The 25356-nt window shown below is 41.6% G+C and overlaps 1 protein-coding gene across 1 annotated transcript; it reads left to right on the forward strand.

The window, feature by feature from the left end:
* Positions 1-81: 81 nt before the first annotated feature.
* On the forward strand, positions 82-25131 carry epx (eosinophil peroxidase). The gene is made up of 18 exons (XM_083546243.1): positions 82-1170; positions 8462-8546; positions 8656-8700; positions 10053-10137; positions 10224-10399; positions 10566-10698; positions 11901-12030; positions 12392-12598; positions 13689-14049; positions 15967-16127; positions 16640-16898; positions 20244-20414; positions 20606-20843; positions 21601-21812; positions 23675-23839; positions 23927-24007; positions 24872-24968; positions 25047-25131. The coding sequence occupies exons 1-18, from the start codon at positions 1153-1155 to the stop codon at positions 25099-25101; spliced, it is 2679 nt and encodes an 892-aa protein (XP_083402369.1). The 5' UTR covers positions 82-1152; the 3' UTR covers positions 25102-25131.
* Positions 25132-25356: the final 225 nt, after the last annotated feature.

A 25356-nucleotide genomic window follows, 5' to 3' on the forward strand; every position in this document is an offset into this window, starting at 1 on the left:
GATCTTTTTTTTTTTTTTTTTTTTTTTAATCCCCAAAATTTTGTTTCTTTTTAATAAACTGAAAGGGTTTTATACTAATGATTTTTGTACAAGGTAATCAGCCTTCTCTTAATTCAAATCTAATATACTATATTCTGTATAAAAATGAGAGAAGAAACATTTTTTCCCAGACTGAATATCTTTCTCAGGCAGGTGCCACTGGGAAAAACATATTTAGGAGGCCAAAGGAAAGGGTGAGGACATACAGTATTAACCTTCAAGTTTGTTTATTGAATTCTTATCCTTCAAGTTCATAACTTAATACCAATCAGCGAATTGTCACCTTCCCTGCATTCTTTTTCCTCACATTTATCTCCTCTTGTTGATGACTATTCTTCCTGGCAGAGCTTCAATCGGATCGAGATCATGCACACCTGGAGAGGAGAATACTGACAGTCAGAGGATTGGAAGAGAAAACAGAGAAGCCTCTGCCATACTGATAAGAGAGAGGCTTCAAATTGGAAAGTGAGGACTGCCCCTGACGTCAGGAAGGGGATTTTAGTTTGACGCTCCTTTTTATTGTTCTAGCTGAGTGGCTGCTTTTGACACAAACATTTCAAGCCAAATAACGTCTTTAATTAACACACGTCTTGACTACATGCGGAACCTTCAAACAAGGCGACCTGCTGTTGAGTTGTATTCAGTAATCAGTATACAAGTGATCGCTTAAATAGATTTAGAACGATCCTGTTTAGGATCTTTTCCCCAGTTCAATTTGGTTCACATGCTAAAACAGTACACATACATAAAGGGTGACTCTGGTTAAAATAGAGCACTCGCAGAAAGAAATACAGCATTCTAATATGAAGAAAGGATTTGGTTTGGTTTATGGTATAATTAGTATAGAGCATACAGGTGTTTGTATGGGGGGTCGGTATTGTTTGATGTGGGATTGTTGTCACCATGTGAACAGATAAGAGAATTCTGCACATACCGGATCGGCTCTAGGCAGAGTATAAAAGTCACAACCTTGGCGTAACCTATTATATTAGAGGGCAGCCTCATAGTCACATTCAGTAAATGGTTTATTTTGGTACTTAAGGATGGTGAATCTTAACACACTGAAGTTTTGAGTACTCCGATTGAAGAGCGTTACAGGGAACAGCATTACAAATGGAGCTTGTTTATACGGTGAGTGTTAATGACACTACATTGTAATGAGAATATATTTGGTTTTTTTTAAAGATGCGTTCATGTCCCTTTTGTTTACATGCAACAAACTAGGTCATGCAACAGTAAGATTGACCAAAACACGTATATAAATGTACAGATGTTTTACTGTATTTTCATTGAAGAATCCTCCCTTAAAATGAATAAGAGCTTTAAACATTTTTGGCATCTGGACAGTTCGTTTCGCTGAAATACTTTGCCATGCCTCTTGTAAAACTTGCCAAAGTTGTTCTTCAGTATTTTATTTTATTTAAATTTTCTTTCTGACTGTGCGCTAAAGTTCATCCCAGAGCAATTTAATAGGATTAGGTGCAGTAACTGGGCAGGTCATTTTATGATGGGTAACAATCCAGCTGATGTTTGCTCGCTAAATAACATACGCATATAATGACATACGCTTTGGGTCAGCTAATTGTAGCCATGTTGGTTCAGAGCTAGAGAGAGTGTGAGTGTGTGTGTACTGTATATGTAGGTGTGTGTATGTATAGATGTGTAGCTGGATGGATGGATGGATGGATGGATGGATGGATGGATGGGAAGGAAGGAAGGAAGGAAGGAAGGAAGGACCTGTGTATTAACCCTCTGGGTCGACAAACGCACTTTAATTACTCTGTATTTTTTGATTGTTCAGATAAAAGCAATAAATCATTCAAATCTGTTAAGGGTCTACTTTTATTTGTACACACTCATGTTAACAATAAAACATTGAGATGGCAGAGACTCATAAACTCATTTCTAATCTTGTCCATCCTCGTCACTCCCAACGAAAACCTTAACATCTTCAGCTCTGCTACCTCCAGCTCCACCTCCTGTCTTTTACTCAATGCCACTGTCTCTAATCCATACAACATCGCAGGTCTCACCACAGTCCTATAAACTTTCCCTTTCATTTTTGCAGATACTCTTCTATCACAAATCACTCCTGTCACTCTTCTCCACCCACTCCACCCTGCCTGCACTCTTTTCTTTACTTCTCTAACACACTCTCCATTACTTTGCACTGTTGACCCCAGGTACCTGAACTCCTCCACCTTCTCCACCTCTTCTCCCTGCAACCGCATCACTCCACTGCCCTCCCTCTCATTCACACACACGTACTCTATCTTACTCCTACTGACTTTCATTCCCCTTCTCTCAAGCGCATATCTCCACCTCTCCAGGCTCTTCTCAACCTGCTCTCTACTCTCACCACAAATCACAATATCATCTGCAAACATCATAGTCCAGGGAGACTCCTGTCTGACCTCGTCCGTCAACCTGTCCATCACCACTGCAAACAGGAAAGGGCTCACGGCCGATCCTTGATGCAGTCCAACCTTCACCCTGAACCAGTCTGTCGTACCTACTGCACACTTCACTGCCGTCACACTGTCCTCATACATGTCCTGCACCACCCTCACATACTTCTCTGACACGCCTGACTTCCTCATACAATACCACAACTCCTCTCTCGGCACCCTGTCGTACACTTTCTCTAAATCCACAAATACACAATGCAGCTCCTTCTGTCCTTCTCTATACTTCTCCATCAACATCCTCAAAGCAAATAAGGCATCTGTGGTGCTCTTCCTCGGCATGAAACCATACTGTTGCTCACAGATGGTCACCTCTTCTCTCAGCCTGGCTTCCACTACTCTTTCCCATAACTTCATGGTGTGACCGATCAACTTAATTCCCCTGTAGTTACTGCAGGTCTGCACATCTCCCTTATGCTTAAAGATCGGTACCAGCACACTCCTTCTCCATTCCTCAGGCATCCTCTCCCCTTCCAGAATCCTGTTAAACAATCTGGTTAAAAACTCCACTGCCATCTCTCCTAAACATCTCCACGCTTCTACCGGTATGTCATCTGGTCCAACAGACTTTCCATTCTTCATCCTCTTAATCGCTGCTCTCACTTCCTCCTTACTAATCCTATCTACATCCTGCTTCACCAACTCCACATCCTCCAACCTTCTCTCTCTCTGATTTTCCTCATTCATCAGCTGCTCAAAATACTCCCTCCATCTTCTCAACACACTCTTCTCATTAGTCAACACATTTCCCTCTCCATCCTTTATTGCTCTAACTTGCAGTACATCCTTCCCAGCTCGGTCCCTCTGCTTGGCCAATCGGTATAAATCCTTTTCTCCTTCCTTAGTGTCCAACCTCTTATACAGCTCCTCATATGCCTTTTCCTTGGCTTTCGCCACATCCCTTTTAACCTGCTGCCGCATCTCCTTGTACTCCTGCCTACTTTTCTCATCACTCTGTCGATCCCACTTCTGTTTTGCCAACCTCTTTCCCCTAATGCTCTCCTGCACTTCCTCATTCCACCACCACTTCTCCTTGTCTTGCTTTCTATTTCCAGATGTCACACCAAGTACTTTTCTAGCTGCCTCCCTCATCGCTCCTGCAGTAGTTGCAATCATCCGGCACCTCTTCACCACCACCAAGCCCCTGTCTGACCTCTTCAGGTTGACCAAACTAAACAAAAAGCATGAAGACAAAATATTCTTGTAAATGATGATTTGCGTAAAGCATCAATATTTGTCCATGCTCATGTTGATTAGAGTATAAAAAACCTGAAATGTATTAATTTAAGGTACATTTAGAGTTAGGGTAAAAATGTGCAATTAAATTGTGATTAATCACCAGGTAACTAATGACAGGCGTGCGATTAATCACAATTAAATATTTTAATCGATTGACAGCCATATCTTGTGTGTGTGTGTGTGTGTGTGTGTGTGTGTGTGTGTGTGTGTGTGTGTGTGTGTGTGTATATATGGATGTATATTTATATATATATAATATTTTTTTCTCTTTTTTTTGTTTTATTTAGCTTGAATGTTCCACAAATATACACAAAAACTACATATAAGAGAAAATATGTATTTTATCCAAACCCAATACTGAATGTTATTGCCTAAGGCAACAGTTTGATGAACATGAATATTAAATGACGTTAAATTACCTTGCTGCATTTAACAGAAGGGACATTCACGTGTTTCTCAAAAACATTAAAAGACGAGCTGTTTTCTAACTATGTAAATGTGTAGTCATCACTGAAAGCTATCAATGCAGCAGAGGTGGGAAGTAACGGAGTACAAATACTTTGTTACTGTACTTAAGTAGATTTTTTGGTATTAGTACTTTACTCCACTATTTATTTTTAACTTTTAACTTTTACTCATTACATGTTTACACAAATATCTGTACTTTCTACTTCTTACATTTTTAATACAGACTCGTTACTTTACTTTTAATCCACTGATTTGGTGTAATATTTTCACAACCGATTTCCTGTCATTGTGTGTCTTTTTCAATCCACTGGTGTATAAAGTCCTGACTCTCACTCACCACAGATGTAGACTAGATTACGGAGCTAAGAATCAGCAGGCAGAAGGCAGTAAGAAGTTTAGGGTTAATGTGGATGAGACAGAGGGAGTCAGTGATGTAAACACATTCACATTCAGAACAGACACATTCATGATGACCATCATTTTTTCTCTGCTTGTGTTCTATATGTGGATCGTCAGCCTGGACACATTCATTAGGTAACAACATTTTTAATTCGTTTTGTGTATATATATATATATATAATGTGTGTGTGTATTTGGCTGTCAAAATTAAAATGATTTAAAACGGCAATTATTTATGCGCCAAGTCTCAAATCAAACACCAAAATCCGCCATGTTTTACACAATTAAACCTCTAGGTGGCGTTTTGTGGGGTTTTCCCTCATAATGACGACACAAACTTAAATTACTGTCTTTATTAATCATACAGATAAAAACAATCTCAACAATCTTCTCAACCTGCTCTCTACTCTCACCACAAATCACAATATCATCTGCAAACATCATAGTCCAGGGAGACTCCTGTCTGACCTCGTCCGTCAACCTGTCCATCACCACTGCAAACAGGAAAGGGCTCAGGGCCGATCCTTGATGCAGTCCAACCTTCACCCTGAACCACAATTAAACCTCTAGGTGGCGTTTTGTGGGGTTTTCCCTCATAATGACGACACAAACTTAAATTACTGTCTTTATTAATCATACAGATAAAAACAATACATCATTTAAATCTGTAAAATGTCTATAATTTTATATATATAAGCTTCCTGACTTGACTTGAAGAGGTGCAGTTTCTCCGGTATCACCTCATTAACTGTCCGTGTGGAAACATAGCAATGGCTCTTAATGATGTCCACACGTCTTTGCACTGATTTAGCCTTTATATTTAATCACTGTACATATGCTTACATATATATCACATGCTGTACATATGATACATGTTTAACACCTCCAAGCTGCCAGTTTTGGGCACCTGAGCAAGCACTTAACTCACTACTGCTCATTTAGTAAATGAGATCATTAAGAGTCGCTCGGGATAAACACTTCCAACAGGAAGTGGCTATATCTCGCTATCTTTGTCTCTCTATCTAATTGTCTCTGTGTCTCTTTTAGTAAATGTCTCTGTCTCACTGTATATGTCTCTCTCTTGCTGTCTCTCTATTTGTTTCTCACTCTTTCTAAAGCTGTGTCTGTGTCTCTTTGTCTTTGTCTCTGTCTTTCCTGCTTATTTACATGTCTAACAAAGTTTTGAGTTTTGAAAGTAATGCCATTAGTGATCTATGATGAAAGACTTTCCTGGTTTAAATCTTACCTCTAGTTTCATATTGAACATTATAAGAAGTTTTTAAAAACAGAACAATAAAAGATCATTAAAACTGGTTGCTGGTAAATCATGGTATATCAGTGGTGCAGGTGTTGGAGATGTGGTTCTTGTACCTGAGTCACTTCTCATAGACTTCGTTTCGTTACTGAGAGAATGTACAGGAAGGAGAAGTTTTGACCCTCTACCATCATGATCTAAGAGAAAACAGTGGTCTCCTACCTATAGAAAAGCCAAGAGTCCAATAAGCAAAGGCTTGTTTGCCTCTCCTGTGTTGGTGTAATGGTCAGTGAAGTGGTAGCTGCTATTGGACTCACCCGGTTCGATTCCTTCCACTTAGCTTTTGTTTAAAATGTTTTAAAAAAGAACCAAAAAAGGTCCTAAAAATCAGTTTCTTGCAGGAGATCCTGTGGCTCAATTGGAAGAGCTTTGCCTCTGGGTTGAGAGGTTGCCGGTTCAAACCCCGGCCAGGGCTCGAAGTTAAGAGTGTGGAAGGTGTCAGAAATGGCTGCGTGGAAGGTTGGATGTGGATGGTTTCGGAGGGTGTATCCTGAAGCAGGGGGGCAATATCCGGGCATCTGCCCCCCAGTGCCTGAGAAGCTGAAAATAGGGGGTTATGAAGCAAAAACGTTCAAAAAAGTATCGACTTAGTTTTGCATATAGGGAAAAATTCTGCCAAAAACCTATCACCCTCACTTTTTCTGAGGCTGTGAAGCAGCAGGTCTTCACAGCCTTTGTTCACAATCAACCAGTCCATTGCTCACCACAGACTGCTTTCCACTCAGCTTACCCAGTGTGGGGACAAGCCAGATTCGAACCAGCAACCTCTGAGCTCAGAGGCAAGGCTTTTACCACAAAGCCATCAAGTCCCACAACACACCTTCTTTTTTTTGGGGGTTTATCCTTCGTTTCATGCTTCAAAGCAAGAAATTCAGAGCAGACAGAAACACAGAAAGCAGGATTCGAACCCTGAACCCCACCCACAGCGAAATACCAGTCTTAACCCACTGAACCATTGGGAAGGACCGGCTGCGACGATTATTTAGAGCAGGTCTATCTTTTCTTTCAAACCATCAACACAAGAATATAATGCTAAAGACAGACGTAGGAAGTAAACCTATATCGTGACTAGCAGGGACAAAGCAGGATTCAAACCCTGATCCTCACCATCAAGTCAAGTCAAGTCAAGAGGCTTTTATTGTCATTTCTACTTTACACAGTGGTACACATTACACAGTAAAAACGAGACAACGTTCCTCCGGAACCCTGGTGCTACACTAAACAACAACAAGCTACATAAAGTGCATCGAGTGCAACCTAGTGCAAACAGTGCAGACAAAAAACAGTACAGACAGACAGTGCAGACAGAAAACACAAGACAAGACACAAAACCTGAGATAGCGCCAACTAGTAAACCTACTGTATACTCTGAATATACAGTACTGTATGAGGAGAAGTGTAAAAACTATACCCGGGAGTGAATATAAACAGACACAATGTAGTGCAAAATACAGCAGCAGTCAAGAGGTGCGAAAGACAGCATGTAAACAGTATAGTATAAGAACAGTATAGTGTAATAAGAAACAGTAAAGGTGCAAAAAACAGCATGTAAACGGTATAATAGAGTCAAAGGTTCAAAAAACAGCATGTAAACAGTGTAGTATGGTAGAGTATAAATAATAATAAATAAATGATGGTGGAATGGGCTGAGATGAGTAATGAGTGTGTGTCGAGTGTTAAGTCTAGGACTTCAGCGAGGCACCAGCCTTAACCCACTGAACCATGGAAGAGATCAGACTGGGAAGCATGTTTAGATGAGGCACAAGCCTTAAACCACTGAGCGACCGCTGCTGAAAAGCATGTGAGCTTTTTGGAGGGTTCATACTTTGTTTCATGCCAGCGCAGTAAGAAAGAAGGCATGTAGGACTGGCTTTGAATCCTTATCACCAGCGTGGACTATATTAAGGACCATGTTCAGGCACAAGCCGTAACCCACTGAGCTACCACAGAAGTGCTTTTTTTTTTTGGTGGAGTTATCTTTCATTAAAGACCAGGAAATCAAGAAATTAATCCAACACAGAAAGGACAGAATTAAAATGTTTTCAGAGTGGACAAGGTCCAGAAGTTTTATTTACCAACACAGCAACCAGGAATCAAACTCTCAAACTCATCCTTGTGGGGACCCTGACATTAACCCACTAGGCTATCACATCCATCCATCCATCCATCTATCTATCTATCTATCTATCTATCTATCTATCTATCTATCTATCTATCTATCTATCTATCTATCTATCTATCTATCTATCTATCTATCTATCTATCTATCTATCTATCTATCTATCTATCTTATATGATGTGAGGTCCAGTTAACAGCTAAAACAGGTAGAAGTAATAACTACTTTTTACTTAAGTACATGTCAGAGCCAAGACTTCTTTACTTTCACTTGAGTAAAAAAGTATAATCAGTACTTCAACTTTTACACGAGTATTTCAAAACATGAGTATCTGTACTTCTACTTAAGTAAAGGATGTGTGTACTTTTGCCCCCTCTGCAATGCATACAAGTAAATTGTGTTCTTGCTGTTGTGTGTAGATGCCTTTGTTTTCCTTGACTCTGACGCTCCTGATGTCGTTGCCGCCCCTGTTTGCATCCCAGTTTCCTGAAAAAAGCATAACAGGTGGTAAATGTTTTTAATTTTTAATTTTCCCTGAATTAAAAAATTATTACATACTTCCGAAGCAAACTGAACATTTTTAACGTACCCAATAATCATTGTTGTGATTCAGACGTGAGGTCGGTTCAATCACATTCGAAGAGCAATTCAACTCAAGGTAATGGTAATGTTTGAAAATAATCTGAAAAATGCATGTGCATGCTTGATGTTATTGGCTGCAACTATTGAATACAAATCAAATATGATAAGTTAAAATACCTTTAAATTGGAATTTGTTTAAGTGGGGTGTGTGTGTGTGGGGGGGGGGGGGAGGGGGGAGTTTGGGGGGGTTATCTTAGTGGTTAAGCCCCGGAGCATTGCCCTTAACCCTATAGCTGCTCAATGTATGAATGAGATAAATGTAAGTCGCTCTGGGTAACGGCATCTGCCAAATAAAAAAAGATTTATGAAGTACATTCTATTATAAGCTTTATATAATAATTTTTTTCTGGTAGGTCATTGATCACTTGGCAAGCATGTACTTCTATCATTCATTCATTCATTTTCTCCCGCTTATCCGTAATTCGGGTCGCGGGGGCAGCAGTCTAAGCAGTCCCCCGCCTGCTGCCCAATCCTCACAGCACCGTCCCTTCTGGCCCCTCCTGCAGGTGGTGAGCCCATGGGAAGGTGGCCCCACATCACGGACCTTGATATTTCCCTTGTAAGGGACCCCCGAAACATAGAGGGTTAAGGGCCTTGCCCAAGGGCCCAAGAGTGGCAGCGATACCGGGGCTTGAACCCCAGACCTTCCGATCGGCAACCCAGCGCCTCAACCGCTGGAGCCACCACTCCCGCATGTACTTCTAGGAGGAAGCAAAATGATCTGACCACAGTATACCAATTACTATACTGTAATTATGTCTAGAAATAATAAACTTTATTTGTAATTCTATAATAGGAAATACCAGATGCATTAGCTGATATTCAAGATATGATTCATTTTCATTGCACATACTGTACCTACCAATTTGCTTACAAGTAAATTCTTGAGGCAAGTAGACAGATCAGGCATAACATTATAATATTATAAGCGGTGAAGGGAATAACACTGATTTATCTCTTCATCATGGCGCCTGTTAGTGGGTGGGATGTTCCTGGTCTGCAGTGGTCAGTATCTATGAAAAGTGTTTCAAGAAAGGAACAGTGGTAAACCGGTGACAGGGTCATGGGCGGCCAAGGCTAATCAAGGCACGTGGGTAATGAAGGCTGGTCCGTGTGGTCCGATCCAACAGACGAGCTCCGGTAGCTCACATTGCTAAAGAAGGTAATGCTGTTGATGATCGATGAGTCAGGAGTGTTTTGGCAGCAAAAGAGGGACCAACACAATATTAGGCAGGTGGTCATAATGTTATGCCTGATTGGTGGCCACAAAGTTATTCCTGATCTGTGTATATCATTATAATCCCTGAAATATGTATTGAATTTGTTCGAGCACCTGTTTAAGAACGTAAACTGCCAATGTGTTCGCAGTGTACGTGGGCTCTACCTTCATTCAGGAGGCTTTAAGGCGAGCCAGAGAGCTAACAGATGCTGCTTATGCGCAGACTAATGAGAGGTCTGATGTGTTTAGATCTCATTAAATTGGAGATGTTTTACAAAATGAAATGCTGCTGTGTTAATTTTTGAGCTTTTGTGTCTCAGAGTGAAGATGTCTGTGAAACACGGCTCTTTCCGTCCCAGTGACCTGCTGGCACAGTTTAAACAGATCGGCACTGGAACCAGGAAGCATATCAGCGCTGCGGAGCTGCTGGACAACACGATGGAAGTCATCAGAGAGATGGTGTACACACACACCATGGCTCAGCCCAAACATACCGGTATAGACTTTACCACAAATATTCAAAGGTCCGATCTAATCACCTTAATATCCACAAACATCTCTTTAATACATTCACGTCTACAGCATGCCTACTTCCACTAAATCTAAATCAAATTGTGTGACGCTCATGTGAGTCCATCATGGCTGATGTGTGTGTGTCCTAGAGCTGTTGAGCATGGAGGATGTAGAGACCTTATTGGAAGCTACAGGCTGTTTAGCAGAGATCAAGAGACCTGAGTGCAAAAGAGTCTGCCTTTCAGAGCGCTACCGCACCATTCCAGGCCACTGCAACAACAGGTACTTACTGAATATGGCAGCACTGAAGACCAATGGTGGACGAAATACACAAACCATGTACTTTAGGTATAATAGAGATACACTAAGTAAAATATTACTCCAGTAAAAATGCTCCACTTTCCCCATCGCTCCCTTTGAATGTACTTCAAAGTATATAAAAAAAAAAGCATTTTGAGAGGAATAAATAAAGGAAGAAACTCCAGACTCGAACCCGCCACAACACCCGTGGCCTTCATTGCACAATTTTTGTAAACAGGTAAAAAGAAGATTTTGGGCTCATGATGATTTGAATAGATATCAGTGTTTGACTTATTAATATTATTCTATTAATAGATCAGTGTGCTGAGAGTAACATTCGAGTCTTTTCACATAAGTTCATTCATTCATTAATTTTCTCCCGCTTATCCGTAATCCGGGTTGCGGGGGCAGCAGTCTAAGCAGGCCCCCGCCTTCAACTGCTGCCCAATCCTCACAGCACCGTCCCTTATGGTCCTTTCTGCAGGTGGTGAGCCCACGGGAAGGCGGCCCCACGTCACTCTGACGTCACGGACCTTGATATTTCCCTCGTAAGGGACCCCCGGAGCATAGAGGGTTAAGGGCCTTGCTCAAGGGCCCAAGAGTGGCAGCCTGGCGATACCGGGGCTTGAACCCCAGACCTTCCGATCGGCAACCCAGCGCCTTAACCGCTGGAGCCTCCACTCCCCCTTTCACATAAGTTGATTAAGTAAAACTAAAATGTGACAAAAATGATAATAAGAACATTATAGCCGTAATAAATCATAAATCGAAAGTACTTCGGCTACTTAAATACATTCGAAGGCAAATATTTGTACTTTTACTTAAGTGAAAGTTTAAATGGAGCACTTTTACTTTTACTGGAGTCATATTTTACCCTGTGTATCTCTACCTTATCTAAAGTACATGGTTTGTGTACTTTAACCACCACTGATCTCAGAACACACATGCAAAAATTCCTGAGGTGAATTCAATAGTGTGCAACAGTAAAGGGCCAACTTAGGATCCAAGGTCAGACACAAACTCACAGGGTGGCTTACAGGTTACAAAAAGCATCCCCTGGTCCAATTGTACAGTTTCAATGAATGTCAAATTAAAATGTGTTCCTTTAATGTACATGAGAGATATCATTTGTTTGATGAGTCTTTACTGCAGACTGAAAGGTGTAGTTTTTCATTTTTATTCAGACAGAATCCACTGCTGGGGGCGGCTAATACTCCATATGCTCGCTGGCTTCCACCGGCGTATGAAGATTTTCACGGCATCCCCAGAGGCTGGAACCCTCAACACACCTACAGTAACGTTACATTGCCTCCAGTAAGATATTAAATATTACTCTAAAGACTCTGCAGTTGTGTGTAAACATATATGTATTCTATTTTAGTTTTTTTTCTAATTGAACTGTTATATAATGATGCAAAAAAACTTTCCAATTGAGTTCCATTGTTCACACTTGTGATGTGAACGCGAGAAATGCATCAATGCATATTGGAAAAAATCCACGTTTTTGTCCTGAGACATATGGAATAATATTTTAAGGTGTATTAATAATTAAAAAATTAAATAGCCATTGCATATATTTGATTAATACACTATTTATTGTTATGATATTATTATTAGTATTAATGAATAGTCCCTGTTTTCTTTTATAAGCACTGAACTGTTGATGCCTGTGTAGGTTCGTGTGGTGTCACAGGAGGTGTTGTACACCCAGAATGAGAAAATCTCCTTGGATACATCTCTGTCCCATCTGCTGGTCGAGTGGGGGCAGTGGATTGACCATGACCTGTCGCTGACCCCTCAGAGCCCAAGCACGGCCTCGTTCAGGACCGGAGCGGACTGTACCCGTACCTGCAGCAAAGACACACCGTGTTTCCCTATTCAGGTTTATATATATATATATATATATATATATATATATATATATATATATATATATATATATATATATATATATATATACACACCAGTGGCAGGCCGTGCATTTGGTACCTGGGCCTTCATTGGGGACTTACCTGACTTAATCCACCTCTTAATACCACTAATATCATTATTTCATCAATTATAGAAACCATTAATGCTATACAAAAACGCAATATAACAACACGTGGCATTACAGAGAGAGAGGCATTTCTCACATGGAGGGTGAACACCATTTTACTAAAGCACGCACCAAACCTTTAAACTACAACCACAACTGTGCCACCCACATCATCTGGAAACAAAAACATTCAAATGTAAATAAAATACAACCTACTCACCAGTGATGCAGACTCTTAATTTGCACCGCTCCTCAGAGCCGTGTGGTACCGCTCGTATTCACTGGTCTGGAAGTGGTGAACAAACCCTTTCCCGGGCTGAGACAAGCTAGCTAGCTTTGGGGTTGGCCGACCTCCTCACAATGTCTAGCTTTTCTTGAAAATGTATTTTTAAGTATATCCAAGACCAAATCAATTTCGCTGACTGAGGAAGAGAAATTAATTTGGTCTCGGATATACTTATAAATATAAGCTAGCTGGCCCTGTAAGGCGAAAATGAAATCTGATTGGTTAAAGAAACAGATCCATTGCAAATATAGTCTAAGGTACATAGGCCAGCACTACTGATTGTAAAGGCCCTGGGGAGATTAGATTGACATGGCAGCACATAGAGGCTGAAATCTGAATGGACAAAAAAAATCTAACAGCCACATACACGTACTGGAAGCAGTGCAGCCAAGAGAAATGCTACAAAATAAAGAGAATAAACTGTTGGGAATAAATTAATACAATTTCATAGAACAAATATTAGAATTTACGTTGTAAATGTTCAATGGTCAGTTCTTCTGATAGTGTTTAGGCCAGCAGAGAAGGCTTTGCTGGCCCTGACTGCCCACCACTGATGGGTGCACACACACACACACACACACACACACACACACACACACACACACACATTTCTCTTTCGCTTCCTCCTACTTTCTGTCTCTCCCTTAGATCCCTCTCATGGACCCTCGTCGTGGTGTTCAGAGCTGCATGCCATTTTTCCGGTCAGCTCCAGGCTGTGTAGACGCCTCTGTCGTGTGCCGACACCGGGAGCAGCTGAACGCCATCACTGCCTTTGTAGATGCCAGCATGGTTTACGGCAGTTCAGAGGAACTCGCTCGCTCTCTGCGTAATCTCTCCTCACCTTTCGGCCTGCTCACACACAACCAGCTACATTCAGACCAGGGACTCGCCTACCTTCCGTACCTGCCCCGGACACACACACAACTGGACCCGTGTGCACCGCGAGAGGGCTTCAACACAGGAAAGAACACAACATCTATGGGCAACTTGACCTTTTGCTTTTTGGCAGGTTAATGGATTAATTGATATGATTTTGTGGTAATTAATCATGATAAAAGTGGCCCTTAAGTAAAAATAATATATAATAATTATTTGCTGTTTACAATTACAAAACAAAATGTGAATCAGGTCTGTGTACCTTCTGGACATTCAAATTTCATTCATGAAAACGAAAAAGGACCGTTATTTTTATTTTGTTCTAATGCTCCAGAACCACATTTTAGAAAAACAAGTCATTTTCCCATTTCTTTGTACTGAAAATAAAATAAAAGGGAAAATACAATACAGCACAGCAGGTTCAGGACAGCAGTTTCAGATCAGAAGTAGAGGAAGCTTATACAGCTTATACATACTGTTTTCATGTTCTGGCCTTTTTAATTTTTCATATTCTCTTAAATAAATAAAAAAAAAGACAAATATTCTTCTAAAACGCGGGGGGAGTGGAGGCTCCAGCGGTTAAGGCACTGGGTTGCCGATCTGAAGTTCTGGGGTTCAAGCCCCGGTATCGCCAGGCTGCCACTCTTGGGCCCTTGAGCAAGGCCCTTAACCCTCTATGCTCCGGGGGTCCCTTACGAGGGAAATATCAAGGTCCGTGACGTCGGAGTGACGTGGGGCCGCCTTCCCGTGGGCTCACCACCTGCAGGAGGGACCGTAAGGGACGGTGCTGTGAGGATTTGGGCAGCAGTCGAAGGCGGGGCCCTGCTTAGACTGCTGCCCCCACGACCCGAATTACGGATAAGCGGGAGAAAATGGATGAATGAATGAAAATTCTTCTAAAATACAAAATTTAATGACCAGAGTATACATGGATACCACGATGCTTTCATTTAATTTTTTATTTAATACTGAAACAGAAAAAAGTAGGAAATTACTTACAGTGCCTGTAAAAACTAGTTTTTATGGTGTTTGAGAGACATATGCATGTTCCTTTTACTTGTATGCAACAAACTAGGTCATTAATGGTATGAATTCAGATCAGAATCTTTACACACTCTCTTAGCATCAGGACAAATCCTTCCTCTATTCAGCTAAAATTCTTTGTCATGCCTTGTGTAAATGATTAGTTGAGGATTCGTTTCTGACCTAGTAATCCAGTCCATCCCAGACCAGTTCAATAGGATTTAGGTGCAATGACTGGGCAGGATGTTCTATGATAGATATCACTCCAGACGACTGTTTGCTCTTCAAATAATGCATACAGGGTTTGGAATATGCTTCGAGTCGGTTCCAATGAGTCGCAGTCCAGATGGGATTCCATGGTGTTGAAGTGTGGAATGGTAGCCATTTTGTCTCAGTATTCATTTCACTCAGAACCTTCCCTGTTCCAAAACATCTCCAAACCGTTAAGCTTCCACCTCCATGTTTGACTGTGGGGGTGAGGCAGTCTGCTAACATCTTCTCTCCTGTTTTCCACCTTACAGAAGTTCTAACAGTTCTTATCGGTGTTTCCAAACTTTTGGCAGACTACACAGAAAGTGGAAGTAGATTTTAGGTTCACACCATCATATCATGATTGAAGCAACAGTTTCAGATTTAGGACTCTAAATGTGCTCAAACAATGTGAAAACCAACTGACCAAGTGACAGACATCCATATTTACTGTAGGACTAAAACTGGTCAATATTCTGTTTCAGATATGTGATGGTCATCTTCTTGTCAGCATCCAGATGTTATTGAAACAACTAGAACCTGAGTAATGTATTTGCTCTAACTGGGCTAAGAAATGAAAAGAACAAATCTGAGAGAAGACAGTTTCTGAAAAGGGACTTGAAATAAAAACCCAGTACTTGTCCACTAACTCGACAGCAAGCAGTTCGACCTGTGACCTGTGACTAAATATTTACCTACGTTTCATTTGCATATTATTAGTTCAGCACATCACTAACAAACATGGATTGTCGATGTTCTCCTCTGCTGTGTCTTTCAGGTGATTCTCGGGCTAATGAGCATTTGGGAATGATTGCTCTCCACACCCTGTTTCTGAGGGAGCATAATCGAATAGCCAGGAAGCTGCACATGCTCAACCCCCATTGGAGCCCAGATACACTGTACCAAGAGGCCAGGAAAATCCTTGGAGCTGTCCATCAGGTTCAAGAAAAAACTTATGTGCAATTACACAGAATGCTGGATGTGTCCGATTTACACCGATCAGGCATAACATTAGAACATTATGAGCAGTGAAGTGAATAACACTGATTATCTCTCATCATGGCACCTGTTAGTGGGTGGGATATTATTATTAGGCGGCAACTGAACATTTTGTCTTTAAAGTTGACGTGTTAGAAACAGGAAAAAATGGTGTTTGACAAGGACCAGATTGTGATGGCAAGACAATTGGGTCAGAGCATCTCCCAAACTGCAGCTCGAGTGGGATATTCCCGGTAGCAGTGGTCCAAGGCTGGTCCATGTGGTCCGATCCAACAGATGAGCTTCTGTAGCTCCAATTGCTTAAAAAGTTAATGCTGTAAATGTGGATAGGTCACGAAAGGCAGCAAAAGGGGGACCAACACAATATTAGTCAGGTGGTCATAATGTTAAGCCTGATCAGTGGTCATGCAATCTGTCTGAAAACTGTGAGTTTCCCTTCTCTGCAATCTCAGATCTTGACATGGGATCACTACTTGCCACATGTCCTGGGGCACAGAGCATACGCTGAGCTCATGCCACCCTATCGGGATTATGACCCTGAGGTTGACCCCAGCATAACCAATGGGTTCTCCACTGCCGCCTTCCGCTTTGCCCATGTGACCGTGCAGCCCATAGTGAACCGACTGGGACCCAGATATCAGCTCGACCCTAAACATCCACCGCTGCCTTTACACCACTCCCTGTTTGCCTCCTGGAGGGTGGTGGAAGAAGGTGTGTGTGACAACAGAAACTCAAGTCAAACACACACATGTTTTGTCTTTTGGTACGACATGTGCAGCACAGATCAATACAATTATGCCCATTAAATAATTTCAACAATAGACAAAATTGTATGTATTCTATAAAAATGATTTCTCCACATTCTCTAAAACTACTGTAAATTAGATATTTAAGTGTTTTCTATTTATATGTTGAAGATAATTCTGAAATTGTTCCACAATTTGTTGACAATTTTTCACAGATTAAAGCTTGTCTTTATTTCTAAGACACTCTCCCTCTCTAAGATACACTAATTTATACCCAATCATATTACTGACCTGTTGTCCATTAGGCTAATTAGTTGCAAAATGTTTCTCCAAGTATTTAATTCTAAAATGACGTGTTATGAGACGTGTTGCAGCCATCAAATTCAAATTTGACCTTATTTTTTCCTTAAAATGTTACATTTCCTTAATATAAACATTTGATATTTTATATGTTCAATTGATGGAAAGAGAAATGGTGTAGGGGTGATTCTGAAGGAAGAGTACAGTAAGAGTGTAGTGGAGGTGAAGAGAGTTTCTGATAGGGTGATGATCGTGAAGGTGGAGGTTTAAGGGATGATGATAAATGTCATCAGTGCCTATGCTCCACAAGTTGGCTGTGAGATGGAGGAGAAGGAAAGATTCTGGAGTGAATTAGATGAAGTGGTAGATGGTGTACCTAGGAAAGAACGATTGGTGATTGGGGCAGACTTTAATGGGCATGTAGGTGAAGGGAACAGAGGTGATTGAGGAGGTGATGGGTAGGTATGGTTTCAAGGAGAGGAATGTGGAAGGGGAGATGGTGGTAGATTTTGCTAAAAGGATGGAAATGGCAGTGGTGAACATGTATTTTAAGAAGAAGGAGTATCATAGGGTGACGTATAAGAGTGGAGGAAGGTGCGCACAGGTGGATTATGTTCTGTGTAGGAGATGCAACCTGAAGGAGATTGGAGACTGTAAGGTGTTGGCGGGGGACAGTGTAGCTAGACAGCATCGGATGGTGGTCTGTAGGATGGTTTTGGAGGCGAAGAAGAAGAGGAGGAAAGTAAGGATTGAAAGAAGAATAAGATCGTGGAAACTGAAGGAGGAAGAGTGTAGTGTGAGGTTCAGGGAAGAGGTCAGACAGGGGCTTGGTGGTGGTGAAGAGGTGCCGGATGATTGGGCAACTACTGCAGGAGCGATGAGGGAGGCAGCTAGAAAAGTACTTGGTGTGACATCTGGAAATAGAAAGCAAGACAAGGAGACGTGGTGGTGGAATGAGGAAGTGCAGGAGAGCATTAGGGGAAAGAGGTTGGCAAAACAGAAGTGGGATCGACAGAGTGATGAGAAAAGTAGGCAGGAGTACAAGGAGATGCGGCAGCAGGTAAAAAGGGATGTGGCGAAAGCCAAGGAAAAGGCATATGAGGAGCTGTATAAGAGGTTGGACACTAAGGAAGGAGAAAAGGATTTATACCGATTGGCCAAGCAGAGGGACCGAGCTGGGAAGGATGTACTGCAAGTTAGAGCAATAAAGGATGGAGAGGGAAATGTGTTGACTAATGAGGAGAGTGTGTTGAGAAGATGGAGGGAGTATTTTGATGATTGAGGTGATGAATGAGGAAAATCAGAGAGAGAGAAGGTTGGAGGATGTGGAGTTGGTGAAGCAGGATGTAGATAGGATAAGTAAGGAGGAAGTGAAAGCAGCGATTAAGAGGATGAAGAATGGAAAGTCTGTTGGACCAGATGACATACCGGTAGAAGCGTGGAGATGTTTAGGAGAGATGGCAGTGGAGTTTTTAACCAGATTGTTTAACAGGATTCTGGAAGGGGAGAGGATGCCTGAGGAATGGAGAAGGAGTGTGCTGGTACCGATCTTTAAGCATAAGGGAGATGTGCAGACCTGCAGTAACTACAGGGGAATTAAGTTGATCGGTCACACCATGAAGTTATGGGAAAGAGTAGTGGAAGCCAGGCTGAGAGAAGAGGTGACCATCTGTGAGCAACAGTATGGTTTCATGCCGAGGAAGAGCACCACAGATGCCTTATTTGCTTTGAGGATGTTGATGGAGAAGTATAGAGAAGGACAGAAGGAGCTGCATTGTGTATTTGTGGATTTAGAGAAAGCGTACGACAGGGTGCCGAGAGAGGAGTTGTGGTATTGTATGAGGAAGTCAGGCGTGTCAGAGAAGTATGTGAGGGTGGTGCAGGACATGTATGAGGACAGTGTGACGGCAGTGAAGTGTGCAGTAGGTACGACAGACTGGTTCAGGGTGAAGGTTGGACTGCATCAAGGATCGGCCCTGAGCCCTTTCCTGTTTGCAGTGGTGATGGACAGGTTGACGGACGAGGTCAGACAGGAGTCTCCCTGGACTATGATGTTTGCAGATGATATTGTGATTTGTGGTGAGAGTAGAGAGCAGGTTGAGAAGAGCCTGGAGAGGTGGAGATATGCGCTTGAGAGAAGGGGAATGAAAGTCAGTAGGAGTAAGACAGAGTACGTGTGTGTGAATGAGAGGGAGGGCAGTGGAGTGATGTGGTTGCAGGGAGAAGAGGTGGAGAAGGTGGAGGAGTTCAGGTACCTGGGGTCAACAGTGCAAAGTAATGGAGAGTGTGTTAGAGAAGTAAAGAAAAGAATGCAGGCAGGGTGGAGTGGGTGGAGAAGAGTGACAGGAGTGATTTGTGATAGAAGAGTATCTGCAAAAATAAAAGGGAAAGTTTATAGGACTGTGGTGAGACCTGCGATGTTGTATGGATTAGAGACAGTGGCATTGAGTAAAAGACAGGAGGTGGAGCTGGAGGTAGCAGAGCTGAAGATGTTAAGGTTTTTATTGGGAGTGACGAGGATGGACAAGATTAGAAATGAGTTTATTAGAGGGACAGCACATGTAGGATGTTTTGGTGACAAGGTGAGGGAGGCGAGATTGAGATGGTTTGGACATGTGCAGAGAAGGGACATGAATTATATTGGTAGAAGAATGCTGAAGATGGAGCCACCAGGTAGGAGGAAAAGAGGAAGGCCAAGGAGGAGGTTCATGGATGTGGTGAGGGAAGACATGCAGGTAGTTGGTGTGAAAGAGGCAGATGTAGAGGACAGGGTGGTATGGAGACGGATGATCCGCTGTGGCGACCCCTAATGGGAGCAGCCGAAAGAAGAAGAAGAAGAAGATATGTTCAATTGTGAAAAAAAATATGGGATCATAAGATATACCAATAATTTATATTTATATTTTTACACAGTGTCCCAGCTTTTTTGGAATTGAGGTGAATATATTTATTGATATTGATATTAGATGATATTGCATTATGGTTTATTTAGGTTTCTCTGTTTCTGTAGGTGGTATAGATCCAGTGCTGCGAGGTATGTTGTTGTCCCCAGCCAAGCTTCAGGCTCCTGAGCAAATGATGGTGGAGGAGTTGACTGAGAGACTGTTCCAGGCCAATGGTGGACTGCCCCTGGACCTTGGGGCTCTTAACTTACAGAGGGGACGTGATCATGGCCTGCCTGGTAGTGTAATGTGATTTTCACATTATAGCAATTATGATAGAATTATTAGCTTGAATCCTATTAGCAAAATAGTCAACGATTACATACATACATACATAATGTCCCTTTTTAAAGCACATCCTGATTAATAAATAGAGAATATGACTTTTTTTTGTTTATATCTTAATTTTTCCTTATTTTTATCTACCAAGGATACGGTGCATGGCGAGAGTTCTGTGGTCTCTCCGTCCCTGGGAACGAATCTGATTTAATAGAAATTTTAGGGAGCGTAGGCCTGGTGCGTAAGCTGCTCACCCTGTACGGTACAGTCTGGAACATTGATGTGTGGGTGGGTGCTATCTCAGAGCGTCCACTGTCTGGAGGGAGAGTTGGACCCCTGCTGTCTTGCCTGATTGCCAAACAATTTCGTGCACTCAGAGATGGAGACCGGTAAGCCTGTAGTTATTGATCATTTCAATTTCATATATATATATATATATATATATATATACACATATATACACACACACACACACACACACACGATGGTGGCACTAGATTGTCGATTCCTCACAACATTTTGAAGCCACAATGTACAAAACATCACACAAATATATAAAAGACAATGTATACAACAATGCAGATCAATAAACCTAACAAATTACATAAATAACTGCAGAAAGGCCACAGTGCAGAAGGGATTTGCATTTCACATGCCGGCGAATCAAATGAAATCGGCTAAATTGCCTGTGTGATGGCTCTATAAGTACAGCAACATCGATGCACTGAAAAGCAATCAAAAACAAATTTACAACATGAAATTAGACCAGAATATACCTTTACAGATTCTCCCAGAAATTGTTAAATATTGAAATCTCTGCTGCTAAGATACTCCTTAGTCAGTCACGGATCATGGTAAGTAAAACTCAAAGCTGTGAACGGGGGGTTGGATTTATTCACATACGTCAAAATATTTATTAAAACATTTATTAAAAACTTCCTTTCACCTTTTTATATTTACAACATTATTATGATATGTTGTATATTAACTTATTGGAAGAAAAACAGTATTTATATGAGAAATCAGACATTATATATACATTGAATTGAGATTAAATGAGCATGTCTGTCTGTCTGTCTGTCTGTCTGTCTGTCTGTCTGTCTGTCTGTCTGTCTGTCTGTCTGTCTGTCTGTCTGTCTGTGTGAGGTTCTGGTGGGAGCGAGAGGGTGTGTTCAGCACCGCTCAGAGATGCTCGCTGCGTATGGTATCTCTCTCTCGCATAATTTGCGACAACACGCACATCTGCCTGGTGCCCTCGGACCCATTTGTACGGACCCTTCACCCTGACAAGCTGTTACCCTGCACACATGCAAACATCACACACCTAAATCTCTCTGCATGGAAAGAACCAGACGCTGGTAGGACCAATAGGAGAGTGTGTACTCTTTATTTGTTATGCATAGATATTTACAGTCACAGACAGCCACTGAAACAAAACTGCTCTCAAATGACCAAAGTACTGACTTTTCCAGCCATATGTGGTTTTTCCCTGAATTTTTACTACAAAGCACACAATTGTACAGAATGTTTTCGGATGTGGTAGCATTACATTTTCTATTCACTTGAACTAGGAGAACCTGTGCACAAATCCAGTTCCACAAAAATATCTATACTTTAAGGTATAGAAGGTCTTAAACATTGCACACCTTCGGGTAAATTTGAACGCTGACTGCACCCCAGGCCTCCTCACCTCACCTTTATCAATACCCGACTTTACTAACACCCTTGTAGATGATAAAGCACAAATCTCTAAAGCACACTCCAAAATCTAGTGGAACACCTTCCCAGAAAAGTAAAAGGTATTATTGGAGCACATTGGGACCAAATGTGGAGTTGTGGACGCTGTGTAATATGTAATTAAAAACAGAAGGTTCTGATTTGCAAATCTCATAAACCCATATGTTATTTACAATAGAACCTAGAAAACATATCAAATGTTTAAACTGAGGAAACGTACCATTTGAAGCAAAATATTATGAACATTTTAATTTGATGTCTGCAACATGTCTCGAAAAGTTGAGACAAGGGCAACAAAAGTCGGGAAAAAAAAAAATGAACAAATGAAATGTTTTATTTCTTTTTGGAAACCATGGATTCCACATCCTCTGGACTAAAGAGGAGAGGGACTATCAGGCTTGTTATCAGAGCTCAGTTAAAAACCCTCTGATGGTACGGGAGTGCATTAGTGCCTGTAGAATGGGCAGCTTGCACATTTGGAAGGCTCCATCAATGCTGAATGATATATACAGGTTTTAGAGCAACAAATGCTTCCATCCAGAAAATGTCATGTTTTCAGGGAAGGCCTTGCATATTTGGGCGAAACAATACTAACTGCATACTGCATCTATTACAATAGCGTGACTTCTTAGTAGAAGAGTCCGGGTGCTGAACTGGCCTGTCTGACTTGTAGACCTTTTTACCATTTGAAAACATTTTGGTCATGATGAAATGAAAAATATAACAAAAAAACCCACACAGAACTGTTGAGCAGCTAATCCTATAACAGACACACATTCAGTTTTTTGTTATTATGCTGAACAAAAATTTAGCAACTGTCTTCTCAGTCCCCAGATGTATACAGACAAAAGACGTGATGCTACACATTGGTAAATAAGGAACTTTTTTTTTAGACCTGTTACAGCCATCATATTCAAAATGATTTCTTTCATAAAATAGTATATATTCTCAGTTTAAACATTTGATATGTTTCCTACTTTGTTCAATCGTTGTTGATAATTATCATGAGAAATCATTAACATGATCAGTGTCTTCACATAGATGAATATCATTAATTATTAATAATAACATAATAAAAGGTAAATCAAGCACATTTGTTATTTTAGATCAAACTGAAAACTGTGTGTATCAAACTGGTAGCCCTTCACATTAATCGGTACCCAAGAAGTAGCTCTGTTTTAGAAAGGTTGGCGACCCCTGGTCTAGTGTCTACTCCCAAATGCACCATGTATCAAAACAAAAGTCATATCAAATCCATGCTTTGACAAATTGAGGCAGGTTTGAGAGCAGCAAGAAGAAACGCTGTCCAATCTTTTCCCAAAAAGAAAATCTAAACAGATGGAATCTGGTGTGTCTCGTTGGAATGAAAGCCAACACCCACACTGGCTCTTTGTGGAAAAGATCGGACAGCCCTGCCATATATTTTATCAGTGCCATTCTCCTAATAAAGTACTTAATACCTTTTCCTTTACTCCCTCCTTAGACCCAGTGTGTGGCTCCATTCCTCGGCTGACGGTGGGTTTCTCGGTGCTCTGTGATTCGGCAGTGCTGTACCAGTGTCCCTCTGGCTATCTGCTTCATGGGGCAACGAACATTACCTGCGATCCAAAGACACGGTTGTGGACTCCAAACCCCCCCATCTGTCAAGGTTTGTTTGTGCATGTTTGAATAAGACTTGAGGCTGAAACCTAAAAATCAACACAAGGGTAACAACTATCAATTGGCTTTGTCTCAGATATTGATGAGTGCCTAAGTGGACCTGTCTGTCCACCAAACCTGCTGTGCCACAACACCCCAGGTTCCTTCATTTGCACAGGTTTGAGCTGTTTGCTAATACCTTCTTCTTCTTCTTCTTCTTCTTTTGGCTGCTCCCATTAGGGGTCGCCACGGCAGATCATCCGTCTCCATACCACCCTGTCCTCTACATCTGCCTCTTTTACACCAACTACCTGCATGTCTTCCCTCACCACATCCATGAACCTCCTCCTTGGCCTTCCTCTTTTTCTCCTTCCTGATGGCTCCATCCTCAGCATTCTCCTACCAATATAACTCATGTCCCTCCTCTGCACATGTCCAAACCATCTCAATCTCGCCTCCCTCACCTTGTCACCAAAACGTCCTACATGCTCTGTCCCTCTAATAAACTAATTTTCTAATCCTGTCCATCGTTGTCACTCCTAACGAAAACCTCAACATCTTCAGCTCTGCTACCTCCAGCTCCACCTCCTGTCTTTTACTCAATGCCAACGAAAACCATACAACATCTCAGGTCTCACCACAGTCCTATAACCTTTCCCTTTTATTCTTGCAGATACTCTTCCATCACAAATCACTCCTGCTATCACTCTTCTCCACCCACTTCACCCTGCCTGCTCTCTTTTCTTCACTTCTTTAACACACACTACATTATTTTGCACTGTTGACCCCAGGTACCCGAACTCCTCCACCTTCTCCGCCTCTTCTCCCTGCAACCGCACCACTCCACTACCCTCCCTCCACTGCCCTCCCTCTCATTCACACACATGTACTCTGTGTTACTCCTACTGTCTTTCATTGTCTTACTCCTACTGTCTTGTCCTTCTCCCCTGAAACCAGAAAACAGAAAAAAAATTTCTACTTGTAGTAGTAGAAGAACATACTTTTTTTTAGTCATATTTGAGCAAGTTTGCGTCTTTTCCAGAGTCCACTACACTTTCTGCCTCGTCTATCGTTGCTGCAGTGATGACAGTCATTGGAGGTGTTGCTGTGATGGCCCTAATAGTTAGTTTTTATAAAGGGTGGGTTTGGTATAAGATGTATGAACTTGCTGTATTACGTCGAGCTTCAGGATTAAAATCTGCTATTCTTTCTTGCAGGCTTTTCATCAGAAAAGGGACAATCAGCCGAGCATGTTGTAAACAGAAACACTGAAACTTCCGTTTCACCCCTCCTGACCCCTAGGGGTGACGTGAAACATCTGGATGCGTCCTTGTTTATGTTTGCAAGCAAAGTTTCATAGTGTATGCATGCTGCAGAAACCGCAATGCGTTCTTCTGCCTTGCAGATGTCTTTCTTCTTGCTTTGTACAAAACAGAAACAGCGCTTCATTGTGTAGCCACTGAATTTTTACAAATCCCCATTGCTGCCTAACCAGCAGGCAAATTTGCTGTTAGTGTGGTTCAGCAG

Source organism: Silurus aristotelis, assembly GCF_946808225.1.
Source record: "Silurus aristotelis genome assembly, chromosome: 7".
In the NCBI taxonomy this organism is placed as follows: domain Eukaryota; kingdom Metazoa; phylum Chordata; class Actinopteri; order Siluriformes; family Siluridae; genus Silurus; species Silurus aristotelis.

Excerpts from the sequence above, each read along its gene's own strand:
- epx (XM_083546243.1), top strand. Across the intron at positions 10,699-11,900 it reads CCAGGCCACTGCAACAACAG|ACAGAATCCACTGCTGGGGG; the intron begins GTACTTACTGAA and ends ATTTTTATTCAG. Across the intron at positions 23,840-23,926 it reads AAACCCCCCCATCTGTCAAG|ATATTGATGAGTGCCTAAGT; the intron begins GTTTGTTTGTGC and ends GCTTTGTCTCAG.